The sequence below is a fragment of the Chenopodium album genome, chromosome 3, assembly GCF_948465745.1.
Source record: "Chenopodium album chromosome 3, dcCheAlbu1.1, whole genome shotgun sequence".
Lineage (NCBI taxonomy): Eukaryota > Viridiplantae > Streptophyta > Magnoliopsida > Caryophyllales > Amaranthaceae > Chenopodium > Chenopodium album.
This window is the reverse complement of record NC_137836.1, coordinates 9036855-9053908: the sequence shown is the minus strand read 5'-3', so window position 1 is coordinate 9053908 and position 17054 is coordinate 9036855. Positions and strand designations below refer to the sequence as shown.

Here is a 17054-nt window from a genome sequence, read left to right as displayed (position 1 = left end):
TTAGAGTATTAAGAGAAAATGTGTCGTATACAGTGAACACTGTTTCACTGATACAGTGATACTACTATGTCGGTTTAAGACGAGTCGTGTTTTTTCTTTTGTCCTCCCTTCAACCCATCAAATTTGATCGTCAGATTTAAAAAAAAAAAAAAAAAAAAAAAAAAAAAAAAAAAAAATCAAAGTTACACTCACTTGTTTAATGGATGAACACGATTGGCAAATCTCCCAACATCATCACTCGTGTAACTCCACCATTGGCTCCTCCATCTCACCCTTTCTCACTACACATCGACCCCACCAAAAATATCTATTTCACTTCACCCAATTTGCCAATTTGCGCAAAAAAAAAAAAAAAAAAAAAAAAAAAAATCACTTTCATCTCCCACCTTTCATCTAAAACCCAGAAAAATTCCCAGTAAACACAGAAAACAGAGTACAGTATCCCATTTATTTCCAGGAACATTCCCACTAAAATTAAGGTCGGTGACCCCTTCATACATTTACACCGCCTTACTTTGCTCAGATATTTTTTCCCTCTTTACTTAGTCGGCAAGTCTCCATGTTTATCTATAAATTCTCTCTCCTCCATTTTTTTTCCATTTACTCTACTCTGTTTTTTTTCTTTATAGTTTTCATTTTCTGCCTCCTTAATTTATGGATTCTGATGATAAAATGTTTCTCCCAGAAATACCCATTTCATCTTCTGCTGCAATTCCATCTGGGTCGACTTCGACGTCGTCTTTCGACCCATCCTCTGTTTTTTCTGAACCATTTTACTCAACTGGGTTTGATTCCATGACATCGTCTAATATCAATATGAATTTTCAGGGTTTTTATTCTCCACCACCTCCTACTCTTCCTTCGCTTCCTGCTGTTTTTGCTGCGGAGTCGGAAACTGAGCAAAAACCGCAGCCATTAGAGTGTTTACAGGGTACTCCAATTCCACCATTTTTATCCAAAACTTATGATCTTGTTGAAGATCCCAACTTGGACATGATTATATCTTGGGGTTCGCGAGGCGAAAGCTTTGTGATTTGGGATCCTGTGGATTTTGCTAGACTTGTTCTTCCTCGGAATTTCAAGCACAATAACTTTTCCAGTTTTGTTCGTCAGCTCAATACTTATGTGGGTATTTCCCCCTATATTTTCTATTTATTCTGCTGCTTTTTTTTTTTTTTTTTTTTTTTTTAATTATTTCAATTATGTTCAATTATTATGTATCATAATCATCATGTATCAAATTTCAAAAAGTTGTAATTTTGGTTGTAAAAGGGATTGATTTTGCTGTAATATTGTGGGGTTGGTTGTTATAGAGTTGTACATATTTTGAGATAAATGTATAAATGTTTTTTTTTGTAGTGAATTCTGTTTTGGTTGTATATTTTGTTGGTCTAAATGTGTAATAATGAAGAGGAAATGCTTCTGCGATGATTGGAAATGGATCATACATACTTGAATCTTGATCGTGCTGTTCTTCGCATTTCCAGATATAACAATGAATTTACTGGTTTGATTGTTTGCTCGAGTAACGGAGTTTCACCATATTACAAGGTAGAATCCGGGTTTTAATGAATTTTAGTTGTTATTACTGCTACATTACTTCAATTCATCTTTATGCATAATGGAATAGTATGTTTTGTATTGTAAGTGTTACACTGGTTGTTTGGCTTCTATGTTGTAACAGTAAAATGTCATGTTATTGTGAAATTTCAGCTTGCTGTTGCTAATCACTGAATCAGGTTATGCTCTACTTGTTTCTTTTATTCGAAGTTCTTTTGTACTGTTGTATTAAGTAACTGTATGACTGAATTTTCGAGTGAAGTTGTATTAATGCAATTTATAACTGAGATTCCAAGTGTTTCAGTGTACTGATGCAGTGTATGACTGAATTGTCGAGTGTACCTGTCGTTTTGATGCAGTGTATGACTGAAATATCGAGTGTGTCTGCACCTTGTCATGAGTAGATGTTTGTATTTGGACTAGTTGTAATATTTCTCATGATTTAGCATTAATTCTGGACATTTTTGGTTACTTCAGGGTTTTCGTAAGGTTGATCCTGATAAGTGGGAGTTTGCGAATGAGGGGTTTTTGCGTGGAAGCAGGCATTTGTTGAAGAATATTCACAGGCGAAAATCCACTCAATCTCAGCAGCTTACCTCCTATGGAGGGTCATCATCTTCTGAGTCTGGAATTGGAAGTGAGATTGAGAAACTAAAGAAAGAGAAGAGTGCATTAATGCAAGAGGTTGTTGAGCTGCAGGAGCAGCAGCGCGGAACTGCAGAGCATGTAGAAAGGGTGAAGGATAAGATTCAGGCTTCGGAGCAGAGACAGAAACAAATGGTTTCATTCTTAGCTAAAGTGCTTCAAAACCCGGTATTTGTAGACCGTTTGAAGCAAATGAAAGAACAAAGGTCTATTGTTTCTCCAAGAACAAGAAGGAATTTTCTGAAGCAAGCACATCAAGAAGCAGGTAGTTCTGGTACATCTCTGGAGGGACAAATTGTCAAATACAAACCCGAGTTTGAAGAGTTGAGGGACTTTCCGTCTTCTGATATTCCAATGACAAGTGCCCAAGACTATCTCTTGCAAGATGTGATGGGAATGTCAAGTAGTGGAGCACTGAGTGTGCCTTTTCAAAGTGAAGCTGTTCCTTTGGATGAATCTGCGGCAGCACAGGAATTTATGGAAATCCCTAGCTCAGTTGGAGCTGGCCTTTCGAGTTCTGGGATAGGAGATCCCTTTTCAAGGGGTCAGGTAGTTGCTCCTCAATCAGAAGCTGCAGGTGACTATTTTGTTTCATTTCCTGAGGAATTGGTACGACAGAAAACGTTTCCTGAATTCTCCTCTCCTGCAATTGGAAATATCAAGCAGGAGGAGGTCTGGAGTATGGGGTTTGATCTCAGCACAGATGTCTCAAGTTCTACTCTTGCATTTTGGGGCAACGTTGCCAGTTATGATATTCCGGATGTTGTAACTTCTTGTCCAGGCGAGTTTTCAGATGTCTTTGATTTAGGTTCTCTTCAGGCAGGAGCTACAGGAATTGAAAATTGGCTGGATGATGATTCTTCTCCTGGCCACCCTGAGAATCAAGGTTTCGAGTCAAAAGATAATATTCCTAGGACTAATTCATAGGTTGCACTTGCTAGCTTAACGCGAGTGCAGCCCTATAGTGTTTTTAGGTTTAGATTAGTACATAATTGATTGAACAAGTGATTCTATCATTTAATCTATAAATTTGTTTGATTGATTTTTGCTTCAGTTTCTCCAAATTTCTTTCTTTAACCTTATTTCATTTTACATAATGGATGTGGGTATTATCCCCATCTAATTGGTGATACATATTTGCTGGTTCTTCATTAAGTTTTTGGCTAATGACTGTATCTCCTGCTGGAAATTTCAACAGCTATAAGTTTTTGAGTTATGAATGTTGCAGGTAGGCATGTGCAGCAACGTAACCAGGCTATGTGGTAGGTAGTAGGTACTTCTTACAACCGACTAAAGAAGAAGCAAGATCTGGTAAGCACTTTTTATATATAGCATATGAATTTCATGATTAGTATTATGATAAGACCTCAGTAATATAGTCTTTTAGCACACAATCTGTATATAGCTTGTTTTGATCTGTGTCAAGGTCGGTGGTGAAACAGAAGGGTGTTTCTTAGTAGGATGATTATCAGCTGGGATCACTGGACTGGGGAGGAAGGAGGAAGGGGAATAGAGCGGTGATGTCATTTAGATATAGCTTCTTATCTTTCCTAGAGGTCAAAAGAAATGAGAGAACTGATAATTTTGGCACACTGATTTCCCTAACCTTCATTCACCAGTAAAATCTCTGCTCATCATGCTAAAGTAGTCTCTCAACTTATGTGCTTAATCCTTGATAATTAGATGTCGGCCCAGAGGTTAGGATCCCTGCTTCCTGCTTGAAAGGCGTATCATTCTTATCTATGTCAATTGGTTTTTGGCTAGAACACTTGAATAGATTTGCGAAATAATGTCTTGTACCTCTGAAGTCTGTCAGTTTCCTTAAAACCAGGCTAATTCACTGGCACCCTTCTCAGTGATCTATAATCTGCCTTTAGAAAAAAAAAAAAAGATCAGGATCAACAAGCTTGCTTTATGTTTATCATATATCAAACTTCCACCATGAAATGCAACATTTTTGCTCAAAAATAAGCATCACAGGCTCACAAGCTTCTTATCACAAAGAAGAGGCTCGACTGATCAAAAGACCGTTCTACAGATCCATTGTACTAAGCCATATTATGCTCCTGTAAGATGGTGTCTGCCTGAAACAACTGAGACATTATATAACTTATATCAGATCAAGACTTGAGTGTGTGTCGTTAAATTTTCAATGACCTTCCTTTGTAGACCCGGATCTGGATATAGTTCTCCATCATCAATAAATATTTTGTTGTCGGATTATAAGTGTGAAAGCTGAATTGACATCTATAACGTGCACTAAATTTTAGAGTAGAATCAGTGTCCTCTTACCAAGCACCATTTTTTTCCCTCTTACCAATTTCCCTCCCCTCTTTTCATCCCCCCTTTTTGTTTATTTTGTATTTTTTCTGTTCATCATATATAGTGTAGTATATTACTTGAAGATTGGACTAAAGATGTCACTTAGAGTAGCAGCAATATATAGTTACCAATCCACTTATTTCTTGTACTGTGAGACCTTATCATGATCAAGTAACACTCTTAAAGGGCTAAGTTTGATCCATTAGTGGAAGAGATAAAGACGGTTGAAATTTAGGTAAGTATCCACAGTTTCTTCTCAAAGTTGATTAAACTTAGAATCTATTGCAAGCTTACTTTCGTTCAATGATATTGGCAGGCTCATAAGATCGTAAGTTCGTAGATTTATAGATATATATATTGAGAAATGAAGTCGTATTTTCTTATGTATGGAAACTTAAGATGAGGCACTCATGTATGGAATTCAAGTGTTGATATGTTTTTTGGTATCAATACATAATTAAATTAGGCCATTGGTAACATTAATTAAGCATATTAGACATTTAAGCGTAACTATGGTTAACTAATAACCTAATGACTAATTTGACCCTAATTTTCCCCTAATGAAACCTGACTTTCCCTCCAAATTGGTTTCCCCCTTCTTATATGTCTGAAATCAATTTGCCCCTTTTATAAAAACCAAACCCTAATTTTCACGATTATCCTCAATTTATCACGATTTTCCCCAATTTTCACGAATTTCCCCCAATATTTTCAATGAGGAACAGTTGTTCATCATCCTCGGTGAATCCAATCACCATTAACCCTAGAAGACTATTTTTCAAGTGCAGGGGTTGCGATTTTTTTGCTTGGCTGAAGGTGGATGATATAATAAGGGTTGGTGATGATTTGGTGGTTGAACAAGGTGGTATTGTTGCGTTTAATTCAAGGCTGGATGAATTGGTGAACTTCATCAAACTAACTGTGAGAATGGCTCTGATTATGTACTTTGTTATGTTATTTGTTGTTGCTAACTGATGAATTAGGTTTAGTAAGGTGAATTACAATGTTAATGTTGGAGGTTATGTATTAGGGGAATGAATGAAAACTGATGTACTTTCGTTTGCTTAATGATTGAATAAAACTAGTATGTGCTAATGCACGGGTTATAACTAAAGATAGCAGGGTTAAAAAAAAGTTATACTCCCTCCGTTACGATTTACTCGCAACAAAGGGGTCAATTGCGGACTCCTAGGCAAAACTTTTAAGGGGGGAGATTAGAGTGGAGGGGTATGTAATTAGGGGAAATAAAAAGGAAGGAAAAAGAGGTGGTCCCAAACAAGTGGGTGACTCATGTGACTTTTTTTGTTTTTTTTTTCTCTCTTCCCTCCTTTTTTCGTTGTTGACAGTTTTTGGAGGGCAATTTTTTTGCCTCTTTCTTTTTCCCTCCAAACATTTCACCAAATTTTGAAATCAATTCAAACAACATTCAAAATTTTCTCACTTCACCCATTTTTCAAACAAAAAGGCCTTATAAAAAGACCAAACCTGTTTCATACATCACCATTGTTCAATATTCTAAGAGGGGGGGGGGGGGGGAGGGAAATCAACATCCATTGTTAAATTACAGACCATAATTACAGGTGCCATTGTTTGCAAATTACACAAAAACCAACCTAAACTGAAATTAGTCCTAATTCCTAATTGTTGTGTTAGTTGCAGCATTAGCTTTGTACAGAATAAGGCTCCATTGAAAGCTCCCAAAAAAAAGCAAGACACCTCCACTTCATCACCTACCTCTTCATCTGAAAAAAAGGGACTCATGGAAGAGGAGTTTGATGAATTTTTTAACATCAATCAACTGCTTATGGAGCAGAACATAGATGAGCTGCATCAAACAAACATGCAAGAAGAAGCAAACAACACTACTTCACTGTCAGACTCAACTGAGTCATCAAATCAGCAACAAATAGAATCAGCAGAGTCAGAGGACTCAGAGACAGAGGCAGAACCAAATGAGCAACAACAGGTACCAAACCATGGTAGGCAGAGTAGAGAGTTAAACATCCAGGAAAAGAGGAGTATAGTTGATGATATCATGCTGAATATGGAAGGGGACTCACTTCCTAGAGGAGTTCTTTCAGCATTGGCAAGAAAACATGGTGTTCACAGATCAACAACAACAAGGTGGTTTCAAGAAAATAAAAAACACATTCAACAGGGGGATGTTGTAGATGTCAGGAGCAAAAAATTAGGCACAACAGGGAAAAAGCCTAAAGAATACTCAGATGAATGGCTTATGTCTGTGCCTCTGTATAAGAGAACCACAAACAGAAGTTATGGTGCAGCTCTCAATGTAAATCATGTACTCATACACAGGTTAAAGAAAAAGGGAAGACTAAGGGCTTTCACAGCAAGCAATCACCCAACATTATCTGATAATCATAAAATAGCAAGGCTAAAATGGGTGCTGCAGCATATAGATCCTGTTCCAACAGAGGGAGACCCATCATTTATGGATTTGCAACATTACATCCATATTGATGAGAAGTGGTTCTATCTAAACCCAGAGACAATGACCTTTTATCTAACACCTAATGAAGAGGTACCATACAGAGCACAACAATAAAAAAGGTTCAAGTTAAAGACAATGTTTATGGGGATGATAGGGAAGCCACTGTATGCACAGGATGGGACTCTACTGCACTCAGGGAAGTATGGGCTTTTCCCTTTTGTGAAGCAATGACAGGTTAAAGTCGTATCCCCTAATCAAAAATAATTACCTAAATCACTAACTACAGTAGATAGGGAAGTAGGGTCGAACTCCACAGAGAAACAGGTCTTTTTAATTCTAATTAATTAATATAATCTAAATTATCCAAGTAACCAATATTTTTAGGTATGAATTCTATACTGCGAAGAATAATTTTAGGGAGAAAAGAATCAATAATAAGGAAACCTAGGGTCACAGGTTCACCAATAATTAATATTCCGGGATAAAACGAAGTAATTAATAATTAACTATGCATAGATAACATGATTAACAGGCTCTAGCAATTTATTAATCAACATAGATCTAACAGGCTCTCGCAATTTACTAGACCTAAGTTCCTATTAAAATTAGCCTTTAATATTAAATCAACATTTGCTCGATTCATCAATTCAATATTGCTAAACATTCACAATTAAATTACATCTGCTCGATTCATAATCTAATTGCAAAGAATTAAAACAATTCAATAGGAAATTATCATGCAATATCAATAATCAATAATAACAAACTATCCCTTCATATTAATTATGGATCCCCATAAACCCTAGAATGGAACTACTCACTAATCATCATAACTAAGCCAATCAAGTAAATAATTAAAAGCATAATCAAGAAAATAATTAAAATAGCTGAAATTAAAAAGGGAAGAAATTGTACCAAAAATAAATCTGGAATTAAAGGAAGTATTAAGAACAAGGGTTTAGAGAGAATTTAATAGAGAGAAAAATACTAAGTAGAGATAGAAAGTCTAAGAAAGAAGGTGACTAATAATTCCGTACGAAACGTATTTAAACCTCTCCTAAAACAAGAATTAAAACTAAACTAATCAGCTTCTAAGAAAACACGCGCCCGATCGGGCCCGCCTTTTTTACTATGCCCTTTACTGATGTGCCGTGCCCGATCGAGCTTAGCTCACCCGATCGGGCGCGCCTCTTCCTTGAGGGTCCTTATGCGCGCAGCCGCCCGATCGGGCGTATGCTTGCCAGATCGGGCCCGGTCTTCTTCTTCGAGGCTTGAATTTCGATTGGGCTAGATTTCTCGGCCCAATCCGGATTTCCTCTCGGGTCTCGAATACTTGGTCCAAATGCCTCGTGATCCCAATTACCGAGCCCTTAATCACCGGCTCTCACCGATCCTGGGCTCCAAAAGTGGTCGTGTCCTTCTAGCTTCCCTAGTCAATCCAATAAAGCCCGGGAAAATGCTCCAAGAGTGCAATTTCCTGTAAAATACAACTAAAACTACGAAAACACTAGAACACACAAATTAGTAATAAAAGTGGCCCGAAAGAGCCAAAAACACTACTAATAACGACCAAGGGATGGGGATAAAACACTATATAAACTAGACATATCAAACTCCCCCAAGCCAAACCTTTGCTTGTCCCTAAGCAAAGAGCTCATCAATGAACACATAAAACATACTTCACCCCAATAATCAAATAAAAAACCAACGATTCAAGGCAAATCTAGTGAACACGCTTCAACATCAATCAATCTTATTTATCTAATCACCCTTCCTCCCCAACAATTTTCAAGTAGAGCAAACCACAAGAGCATATAGAATTCAAGACTAGTGCTCACACACTCAACTCTCATTTATGTGGCGAGTAAAGAATGTACTCGATCGCTCTCCAACTAACCCCTTTAATGTGAACAATGCCCTCCCAACTCACACTCTCGTGTGTATAAAAACATTGAACGCTCATCCTACTAGTCGACTCGAAATATGCCAAGTCATAACTTGCATTGATAAACAACACTTTCACATTTACATAACTTCTATGCACAAGGTCGGAAGGTCTTTTAAGCTTGTAATGTAAGGCTAGGGTAAAGGTAGGATAAATCTGGGATTATGTGAGAGAAAAGCTATGCTAAAAGGGAGCCAAATCCTAATAAACCCATGATAAAAAATAATGATCATACACATCTCCAACATAACCAACTCCAAACAACAATCCACCAAATATACTCCAAACAATATAAACAATCCCAACACTTACAATTTCACTCATAAGAATATAATAATATGGAATAGAGTGAATTGAAACAATCTTTGAACCACTTATTCTTTTTCTTTCTTTTCTTTTGATTAACCTTCACTTAGAACATTTGAACATCAAACATTTTTTTCTTTTTTTTTTCTTTCTTAGAAGTTCACCTTTTTTATTTTCAAATTTCTCACTTTTTTTTTTGAACTTTTTTTTTTCATCACACTTTTATTTTTCTCAAAAATATACAACTTTTAAACTCAACAAAACAAAAATATGATCAAGAATGAATTATTTCTCAAAACCCACCCAAATTGTGCAAATAATGTGCACACTACAAACTCCCTCACCTCACTCACTAATAGCTCCCCCAAGCCAAGCTTGGGACTAGTAACCAATGGGGCTCATGTAGGCTTGTAATGTGGCTAAATAAACAATAAAAGGGCACAAGCAACAACATGGGTAACAAGAAGGGAACAAATGTATCTAATACTCTGAAGGCTACCTAAAAGAATGAACGCCTTCGTCCTCCTCATGTGCATAACAATAAGTCATGAAACACTACTCATATTTGCAAATCAATACTCAAATTCATTGACATACCATGAATTATGGAACTATCACACATTTCCTAACCAAATCAACTAGTCAAGCACTATATTCACAAGTAGTTGGACAAAATTGACGCATGTTTAGGAATCCAAGCAATCAAACTTCAAATCATGACCAACAAATCCACAATATTCATCATCAAATACCAAGAATCAAAACAATTTTTCTCAAGTACGGGGCGCAGGGAAGCATGATTTACAATTCATTGGAACGTATTTTTGAATTTTTTTATTTTTGAATTTTTTATTTATTTTTCATATATAAGAAAGCAATAAAAACTACACTAGGAAAGCAAATAAAAACTATACTAGAAAGCAAATAAAGAGAGAAAAGGAATAGAATTACCAAGTGAAAGAACACCCCCCCAAGCCAAATCAAGCAATGCCCTCATTGACTTGGGAGAGTAGCCTACTCCTCATCCTCATCCATCCTCGAATAGCCCCCGCCGTGGCTAGAACCGGCTCCTCCATGGCTAGAGCCACCACCTCCATACCCCGAACCACCTGCATAGTAGTTAGGGTCCACATTCCCACCCATACCCCTAAAAGGAGCATCACCCCCATAACCGTGGACCGAAGAGTAGTCCACGTAAGTACCATACGCACCGGGGTGAGAATACCCTCCTTGGGGGTATTGGAACCAATCGGGAGTAAGTGAATCGGGAGGAATAGCCCCCCGATGGGCGTAATCATCATACATGGGATAAAGGCCCCTCCCTAGGTTCCTCTCTATATGACCAACCCGCCCATCTAAGGTGCTTAACCTAGAGTCTAGGTTTTGCATCATACCCTCAACTCTCCCTTGCCCCGTCTCGATGCGGTCTAATTGGCTCCTAAAAGCCGAAAAGTCATATGGGGCATTGGGGTCGACGTTGTAATCGACCGAGGAAGTGGGCATGCCATAGGTGAAGGGTGGAGGTGGTTGGTAGTGTGGTGAGTGGTGAATGGGGGAATGGTGGGGTTGTGGTGAGGGGTGAGGTGGTTGAACCTCACCTTGACCATTTATCTCGAAAGTATAAGAGGGCTTCCCCCTCTCAAATTTGGTCAAGGCGGGGTTGGGTAAGGTAAAGGCTTGATCTCTCCTACCCGATTGTCGGTGGACTATCCACCAAGTATCACTCCCTACAGGTTGCACCCAGTTCAAGCTCCCTAAATAGTGTAGGTCCATGAGGTTCGATCCCACAACTTTCCTATGCCCATCCGGGTTCCAACCTAGGTGTTTCCTAGCAATGTGGGTCACTAACCCCCCAAAGTAAATAGGTGCCCTAGACCTACTAGCCTCGGCCGCATTGGCCGCCCTTTGGAAGTGATTGGCTATCCTATGGGGTATGTTCAATTTTTCAGCAGTAGGAATTATATAGGATGCCCATAGTTCCAATTCATCTCTCTTAACATTTGCCGGTTCATGCCTCCCAAAAATAGTGAGGCCGGCAAATCTTTGCCAAAGTTTTGGGACGGGATGTTGAATCCACGTCCCTTTGGCATGCTAGAGGTTCACTAAATCCTTCCCAGTTAGCCTCTTATAGACCACGGCGGTGTGGTCTTGATTGGGTTCAATAGGTTTATCCGATTTTAAATCAAACAACTTTCCAAATTCTTTAAGAGTTAGTCTCACATCGTTGTTTAATAATCGGAATTGTACATGAGTAATTAGTGCATTCATTTTAATAACATTAAAACTTGAGATAAATTCCAATGTTAAGTAATCATATGTATCATGGCACATTTGAAAAAAACCACTCATGCCTTTACCTTTGAACAATTTTTCCACATATTTATCTAGGCCTAACCTAACTAATGTGGGATGATGAATAAAACGGGTAGAGATTACCTGACGATCGATGAGGTTGACCATCCTAACCCGTTGCTCCTCCGAGGTAATGACAACCTCCTCCTATCCCGGAATTTGAAGATCCGGGTTGATTGTTGGTTGTGGTGCCCTCGAACTCTCACCCCTTTGGTTCCTTGAACGCTTTGAGGCCATCTTCTTGTAAAATAGTGGCAAATTGAAGGTTTCTCTCTCTTAGGGTTTGAGAAAATTTGAGAGAAAATAGGGGAAAATTGGTGTAGATTGTAGAGGAGGATGAGGGGAGATGGAATATGTAAGAATTTTTGAGTTTGGATGGAAGAATTGGAGGAGATCTTGGATTGAAGTGTAGGTTAAAGGTTTGAAAATGGAGGTTTTAGAGAGAGAAAGTGAAATGAAGAAGATGAAATAAGGAGAAAGTGAGGAAAGAAAGAAGAGAAAAGAAGATAAAGGGGGACGGGCTGATGGCGCGCCCGATCGGGCGAAGGGTGGAATTTCCAGAACTCAAGTTGCGCGCCCGATCGGGCGAGCTTCGCCCGATCGGGCGCGAACGCGAAGAGAATTTTCTCCCTTTGGTCGCCCGACATATCTTTTCCTTCTCACTCGATTTTCCACAAAAAGTGCCCGATCGGGCAAGCTTCGCCCGATCGGGCGAAAATGCCTCTGAATTCAACCCTGCTTGCGTGCCCGATTGGGCTGCTTCGCCCGATCGGGCGAATTTGCGGCTGAAATATGGGTTGCTTGCGCGCCCGATCGGGCCCGAGCAGCCCTTTTTCTCCGATTTCTTTTCTTCGTCAAATTTTTCTAAGTCTTTATACCTGTCAAATTCATACCTGTACAACAACACTTAAAACTGGTGAAATATCACTCTCCTCGCCTCTCTAAAAAAACAAAAATAAGGAAAAGGAAAACTAGCCTAAAAAGCATGAAATACGGGTTGCCTCCCGCAAAGCGCTAGTTTATCTAGGTCCCGCACGACCTTCTTACCACCTTGAAGCTCATGTTGGAAGTGGAGTTAGGAGAGTCTCCTCCACATCTCTAATGGTAGCACCTTCATGATACACTTTCAACCTTTGGCCATTTACCTTGAACTCTTCACCTTTGTCATTCACCAACTCCACCGAACCAAATTTGTTCACCTTTGTGACAGTGAAGGGACCGGACCACCTAGACTTCAACTTTCCTGGGAAAATCTTCAATCTAGAATTAAAGAGAAGAACCTTATCACCCGGTGCAAACTCTCTTGGTAAGATCCTCTTGTCATGCCACTTCTTGGTCTTCTCCTTGTAGATCCGCGCACTATCGTATGCCGACAATCTAAACTCATCCAACTCATTGAGTTGAAGAAGTCTCTTCTTACCCGCGGCCTTAGAATCCATATTAAGCTCTTTGATCGCCCAAAAGGCTTTGTACTCCAATTCTACGGGAAGATGACATGCCTTACCATAAACCAATCTATAAGGTGAAGTACCAATCGGTGTCTTAAATGCTGTTCGGTATGCCCAAAGTGTGTCATCAAGCTTCATGCTCCAATCTTTCCTTGACTTGGCTACTACCTTTTCTAGGACCGCCTTGATTTCCCTATTAGAGACCTCAACTTGACCACTAGTTTGAGGGTGGTAACTAAGCCCTGTTCTGTGATATACGCCATACTTCTTAAGGAGGTTATCCAATTGTTTTTCATGGAAGTGGGTACCCCCATCACTAATAATAGCTCGTGGAACACTAAACCTGGGAAATATGATCTTCTTGAAGAGCTTGATGACTACCTTAGAATCGTTTTTTGGTGAAGCTATGGCTTCTACCCACTTGGACACATAATCTACGGCTACAAGTATTTAACAATTCCCATTGGAAGATGGGAACGGCCCCATATAATCGATACCCCAAACATCAAATATTTCAACTTCGAGAATCCCAATTTGGGGCATCTCATGCCTCCGCGAAATGTTGCCAGTCCTCTGGCAAGAGTCACAAGCCTGCACAAAAGTGTTAGCATCTTTAAACATAGTAGGCCAAAAGAAGCCTGACTCTTTAATCTTAGCCACCGTTTTAGTGGGGCCATGATGTCCACCATAGGGTGAAGTATGACAACTGGTAAGGACGCCGTGAACCTCCCATTCGGGAACACACCTGCGAAATAATTCATCTGCACACTCACGAAACAAAAAAGGATCATCCAAAAAATAATGTTTAACATCATAAAGGAATTTCTTTTTCTGTTGGTAGGACACGTCAGGAGGTAGAGTACCACCCACTATATAATTAGCAAAATCAGCATACCAACGGTGATGCTCTACAACTGCATACAGGTTGTCATCAGGGAAAGAATCATCTATAGGTAAAGAATCCTTACCCTCATCATACCTGATACGTGACAAGTGGTCTGCCACTACGTTCTCTGCTCCCTTTTTATCTTTTATTTCTATGTTGAAATCTTGGAGCAAGAGAACCCACCGGAGTAGCCTTGGCTTTGATTCCGCCTTGGCTATCAAATATTTTAGTGCTGCATGATCAGTAAAAACAATAACTTTAGAACCAACTAGATATGATCTAAATTTTTCTAAAGCATAAATAACAGCAAGAAACTCCTTTTCTGTGGTGGCATAGTTGACTTGGGCTTCATCCAAGGTTTTGCTAGCATAATAAATAGCATGCAAAACCTTGTCCTTCCTCTGTCCGAGCACGACTCCTAGTGCAAAGTCACTTGCATCACACATGATCTCGAAAGGAAGGTTCCAATCGGGAGCACATATGATGGGGGCCGATATCAAAGCCTGCTTAATCCTGTTAAAAGTCTCAAGACACTCGTCAGTAAAAATAAATGGGGCATCCTTGAGCAAAAGCTGTGTCAGTGGTTTAGCAATTTTAGAAAAATCTTTGATAAAGCGGCGATAAAACCCCGCATGACCCAAGAAGCTTCTAACTCCCTTAACATTGACTGGGGGAGGTAATTGCTCAATCACTGATAATTTAGCCTTGTCTACTTGTATGCCCTTATCAGATACAATATGGCCAAGGACTACTCCCTCTGTCACCATAAAGTGACATTTTTCCCAATTAAGGACCAAGTTGCACTCTTCACATCTTTTCAAAATTTTAGCGAGATTAATTAAGCATGAATCAAATGAAGAACCATATACGCTAAAATCATCCATAAAGACCTCCATAATAGACTCTATGAAATCAGAAAAAATACTCATCATGCAACGTTGAAAGGTAGCGGGTGCATTACATAAACCAAAGGGCATTCTACGATATGCAAAAGTGCCATAAGGGCATGTAAAGGTAGTCTTTTCTTGATCTTCAGAGTGAATCGGAATTTGGAAAAATCCCGAATACCCGTCCAAATAGCAAAAGAATTTGTGATTGGCTAACCTCTCAAGCATTTGATCTATAAAGGGAAGAGGGAAGTGATCCTTTTTAGTGGCGATATTCAATCTATGATAGTCTATGCACATACGCCACCCTGTTACAGTTCTAGTGGGAATTAATTCATTTTTTTCATTTGTTATCACAGTCATCCCACCCTTCTTCGGTACCACCTGCACAGGACTTACCCACTTGGAGTCAGAAATAGGATAGATAATACCTGCATCAAGTAATTTCATCACCTCCTTCTTGACTACTTCCTGCATGTTGGGATTTAATCTTCGTTGGGGTTGAATGCAGGGCTTGTAATTTTCCTCTAGATGAATCCTGTGCATGCAAAAATCAGGGCTAATACCCTTGAGATCATCAATACTGTACCCTATAGACTTCTTATGGGTTTTGAGGACCCCTAGAAGTTGGGAAGATTGTAGGTCAGTGAGTGCAGTACTGATGATCACGGGGTGTAGTTCCTGTTCATCGAGAAAAACATATTTTAAATGAGAAGGGAGAGGTTTTAGCTCAGGTTTCTTGACCTCTGCAGGTTTTGATTCCTGAACTAAATTTACTACCTTCATTGTCTCCTTGGGGCTTAACTCTTCTAAGGAAAGAGCCTTTTCAATATCCTGTACCTCATTACCCCAAACGCTTGCATTGTCGCTAGATAGATTCCCGCAGAGAACTTCCTCTAAGGGATCCTTCGCAAGAACCTGTGGCAAGCTATCATCACAAATATCGTCCATTATATCAATTGTATCAATGTAGCAACAATTTTCCTCTAACATAGGCCCTTTCAAAACCTTCCCTAAATTAAAGGTAACATTATCGTCACCTACAGAAAGGGTTAGTTTACCATTTTTCACATCAATAATCGCTCCTGCAGTGTGGAGGAAAGGCCTACCTAATATAATGGGTATTTGTGTGTCCTCTGCCATATCTAAAACAACAAAATCAATAGGTATGAAAAATTTACCAACTCTGACAGGTACGTCCTCTAAAATACCTAAGGGGTATTTTACCGAACGATCTGCCATTTGCAAAGTTATATTAGTAATTTTTAATTCTCCCATATTTAATTTAGCGCAGATAGATGATGGCATGACACTGACACTAGCACCCAAATCACACAAAGCTTTATCAATAAAAACATTCCCAATGTGACAAGGGATAGAAAAACTACCGGGATCCTTTAATTTAGGAGGGGATTTATTTTGCAAATAAGCGCTACACTCCTCTGTGAAAGCTACAGTTTCTACTTCATTAAAGGCCCTTTTCCTAGTCAGAATGTCTTTCATAAATTTAGCATAAGCAGGTACTTGAGTGATTAAATCAGTGAAAGGAACTGTTACTTGCAGGTTTTTCACAACCTTTAAAAACTTACCGAATTGTTTATCAAGCTTACTCTTCAGTTGTCTATTAGGGAATGGAAGCTTGATAACTGGGCTCTGCACATCTCCTCCCTTATCCTGCGATTTACCCCGCAAAGAAGCATTAGTAGGGTTAGTATCTATTTGTAGCCTTGCAGGGCTAGCAGGATTACCGTTTGGTATAGAGGAATCTAGATTAGGAATTGGTCTATCTTCCTTTGGCATAGGAGGTCCATCATAATGTGAACCACTCCTTAGAGTGATTGCATTAGCATGATCTGTAGGATGGATAGGTTGTGATGGTAGAGCTCCCTGCTGACGGGATTGTAGGGTAGATGAAAGTTGTGCAATTTGATTGTCCATGATTTTATTATGGGCTAGGATAGAATCAATTTGCGCATCCCTACTCTCCATATGCTTTTGCATGTTGGCAAGCATTGCTCTAATTTCTGTCATGGCAGGGTCGGAAGATGATGAGGGTGATGCTTGGCTTTTCTGGCCAGAATTAGGATGATAATATTTTTGCTGTGGTGGTGTTTGCTGTTGTGGTTGTTGTGGAGGTGGAGGATTTTGTACATTGGTACTCCGGTATGAAAGATAAGGATAATTTTTATAACCGGCATTGTAGGAATTGGAATAGGGGTTATTTTGCCTATAGGTTTGAAAGGCATTAACT

General features: G+C 39.2%; 1 protein-coding gene across 2 annotated transcripts; it reads left to right on the top strand.

The window, feature by feature from the left end:
* Positions 1-332: 332 nt before the first annotated feature.
* Positions 333-3258, top strand: LOC145623808 (heat stress transcription factor A-3-like). 2 transcript variants are annotated; one of them, XM_081676677.1, is made up of 3 exons: positions 337-479; positions 686-1125; positions 2038-3258. In XM_081676677.1, the coding sequence occupies exons 2-3, from the start codon at positions 796-798 to the stop codon at positions 3130-3132; spliced, it is 1425 nt and encodes a 474-aa protein (XP_081532803.1). In that variant the 5' UTR covers positions 337-479; positions 686-795; the 3' UTR covers positions 3133-3258. The 2 variants fall into 2 exon arrangements, with proteins under 2 accessions (XP_081532802.1, XP_081532803.1); XM_081676676.1 differs by having other exon boundaries at positions 333-1125.
* Positions 3259-17054: the final 13796 nt, after the last annotated feature.

Coding starts and splice junctions, on each gene's coding strand:
- LOC145623808 (XM_081676676.1), top strand. CDS start 655: ATGGATTCTGATGATAAAATGTTTCTCCCAGAAATACCCATTTCATCT. Junction 1,126..2,037: donor TTCGTCAGCTCAATACTTAT/GTGGGTATTTCC, acceptor TGGTTACTTCAG/GGTTTTCGTAAGGTTGATCC.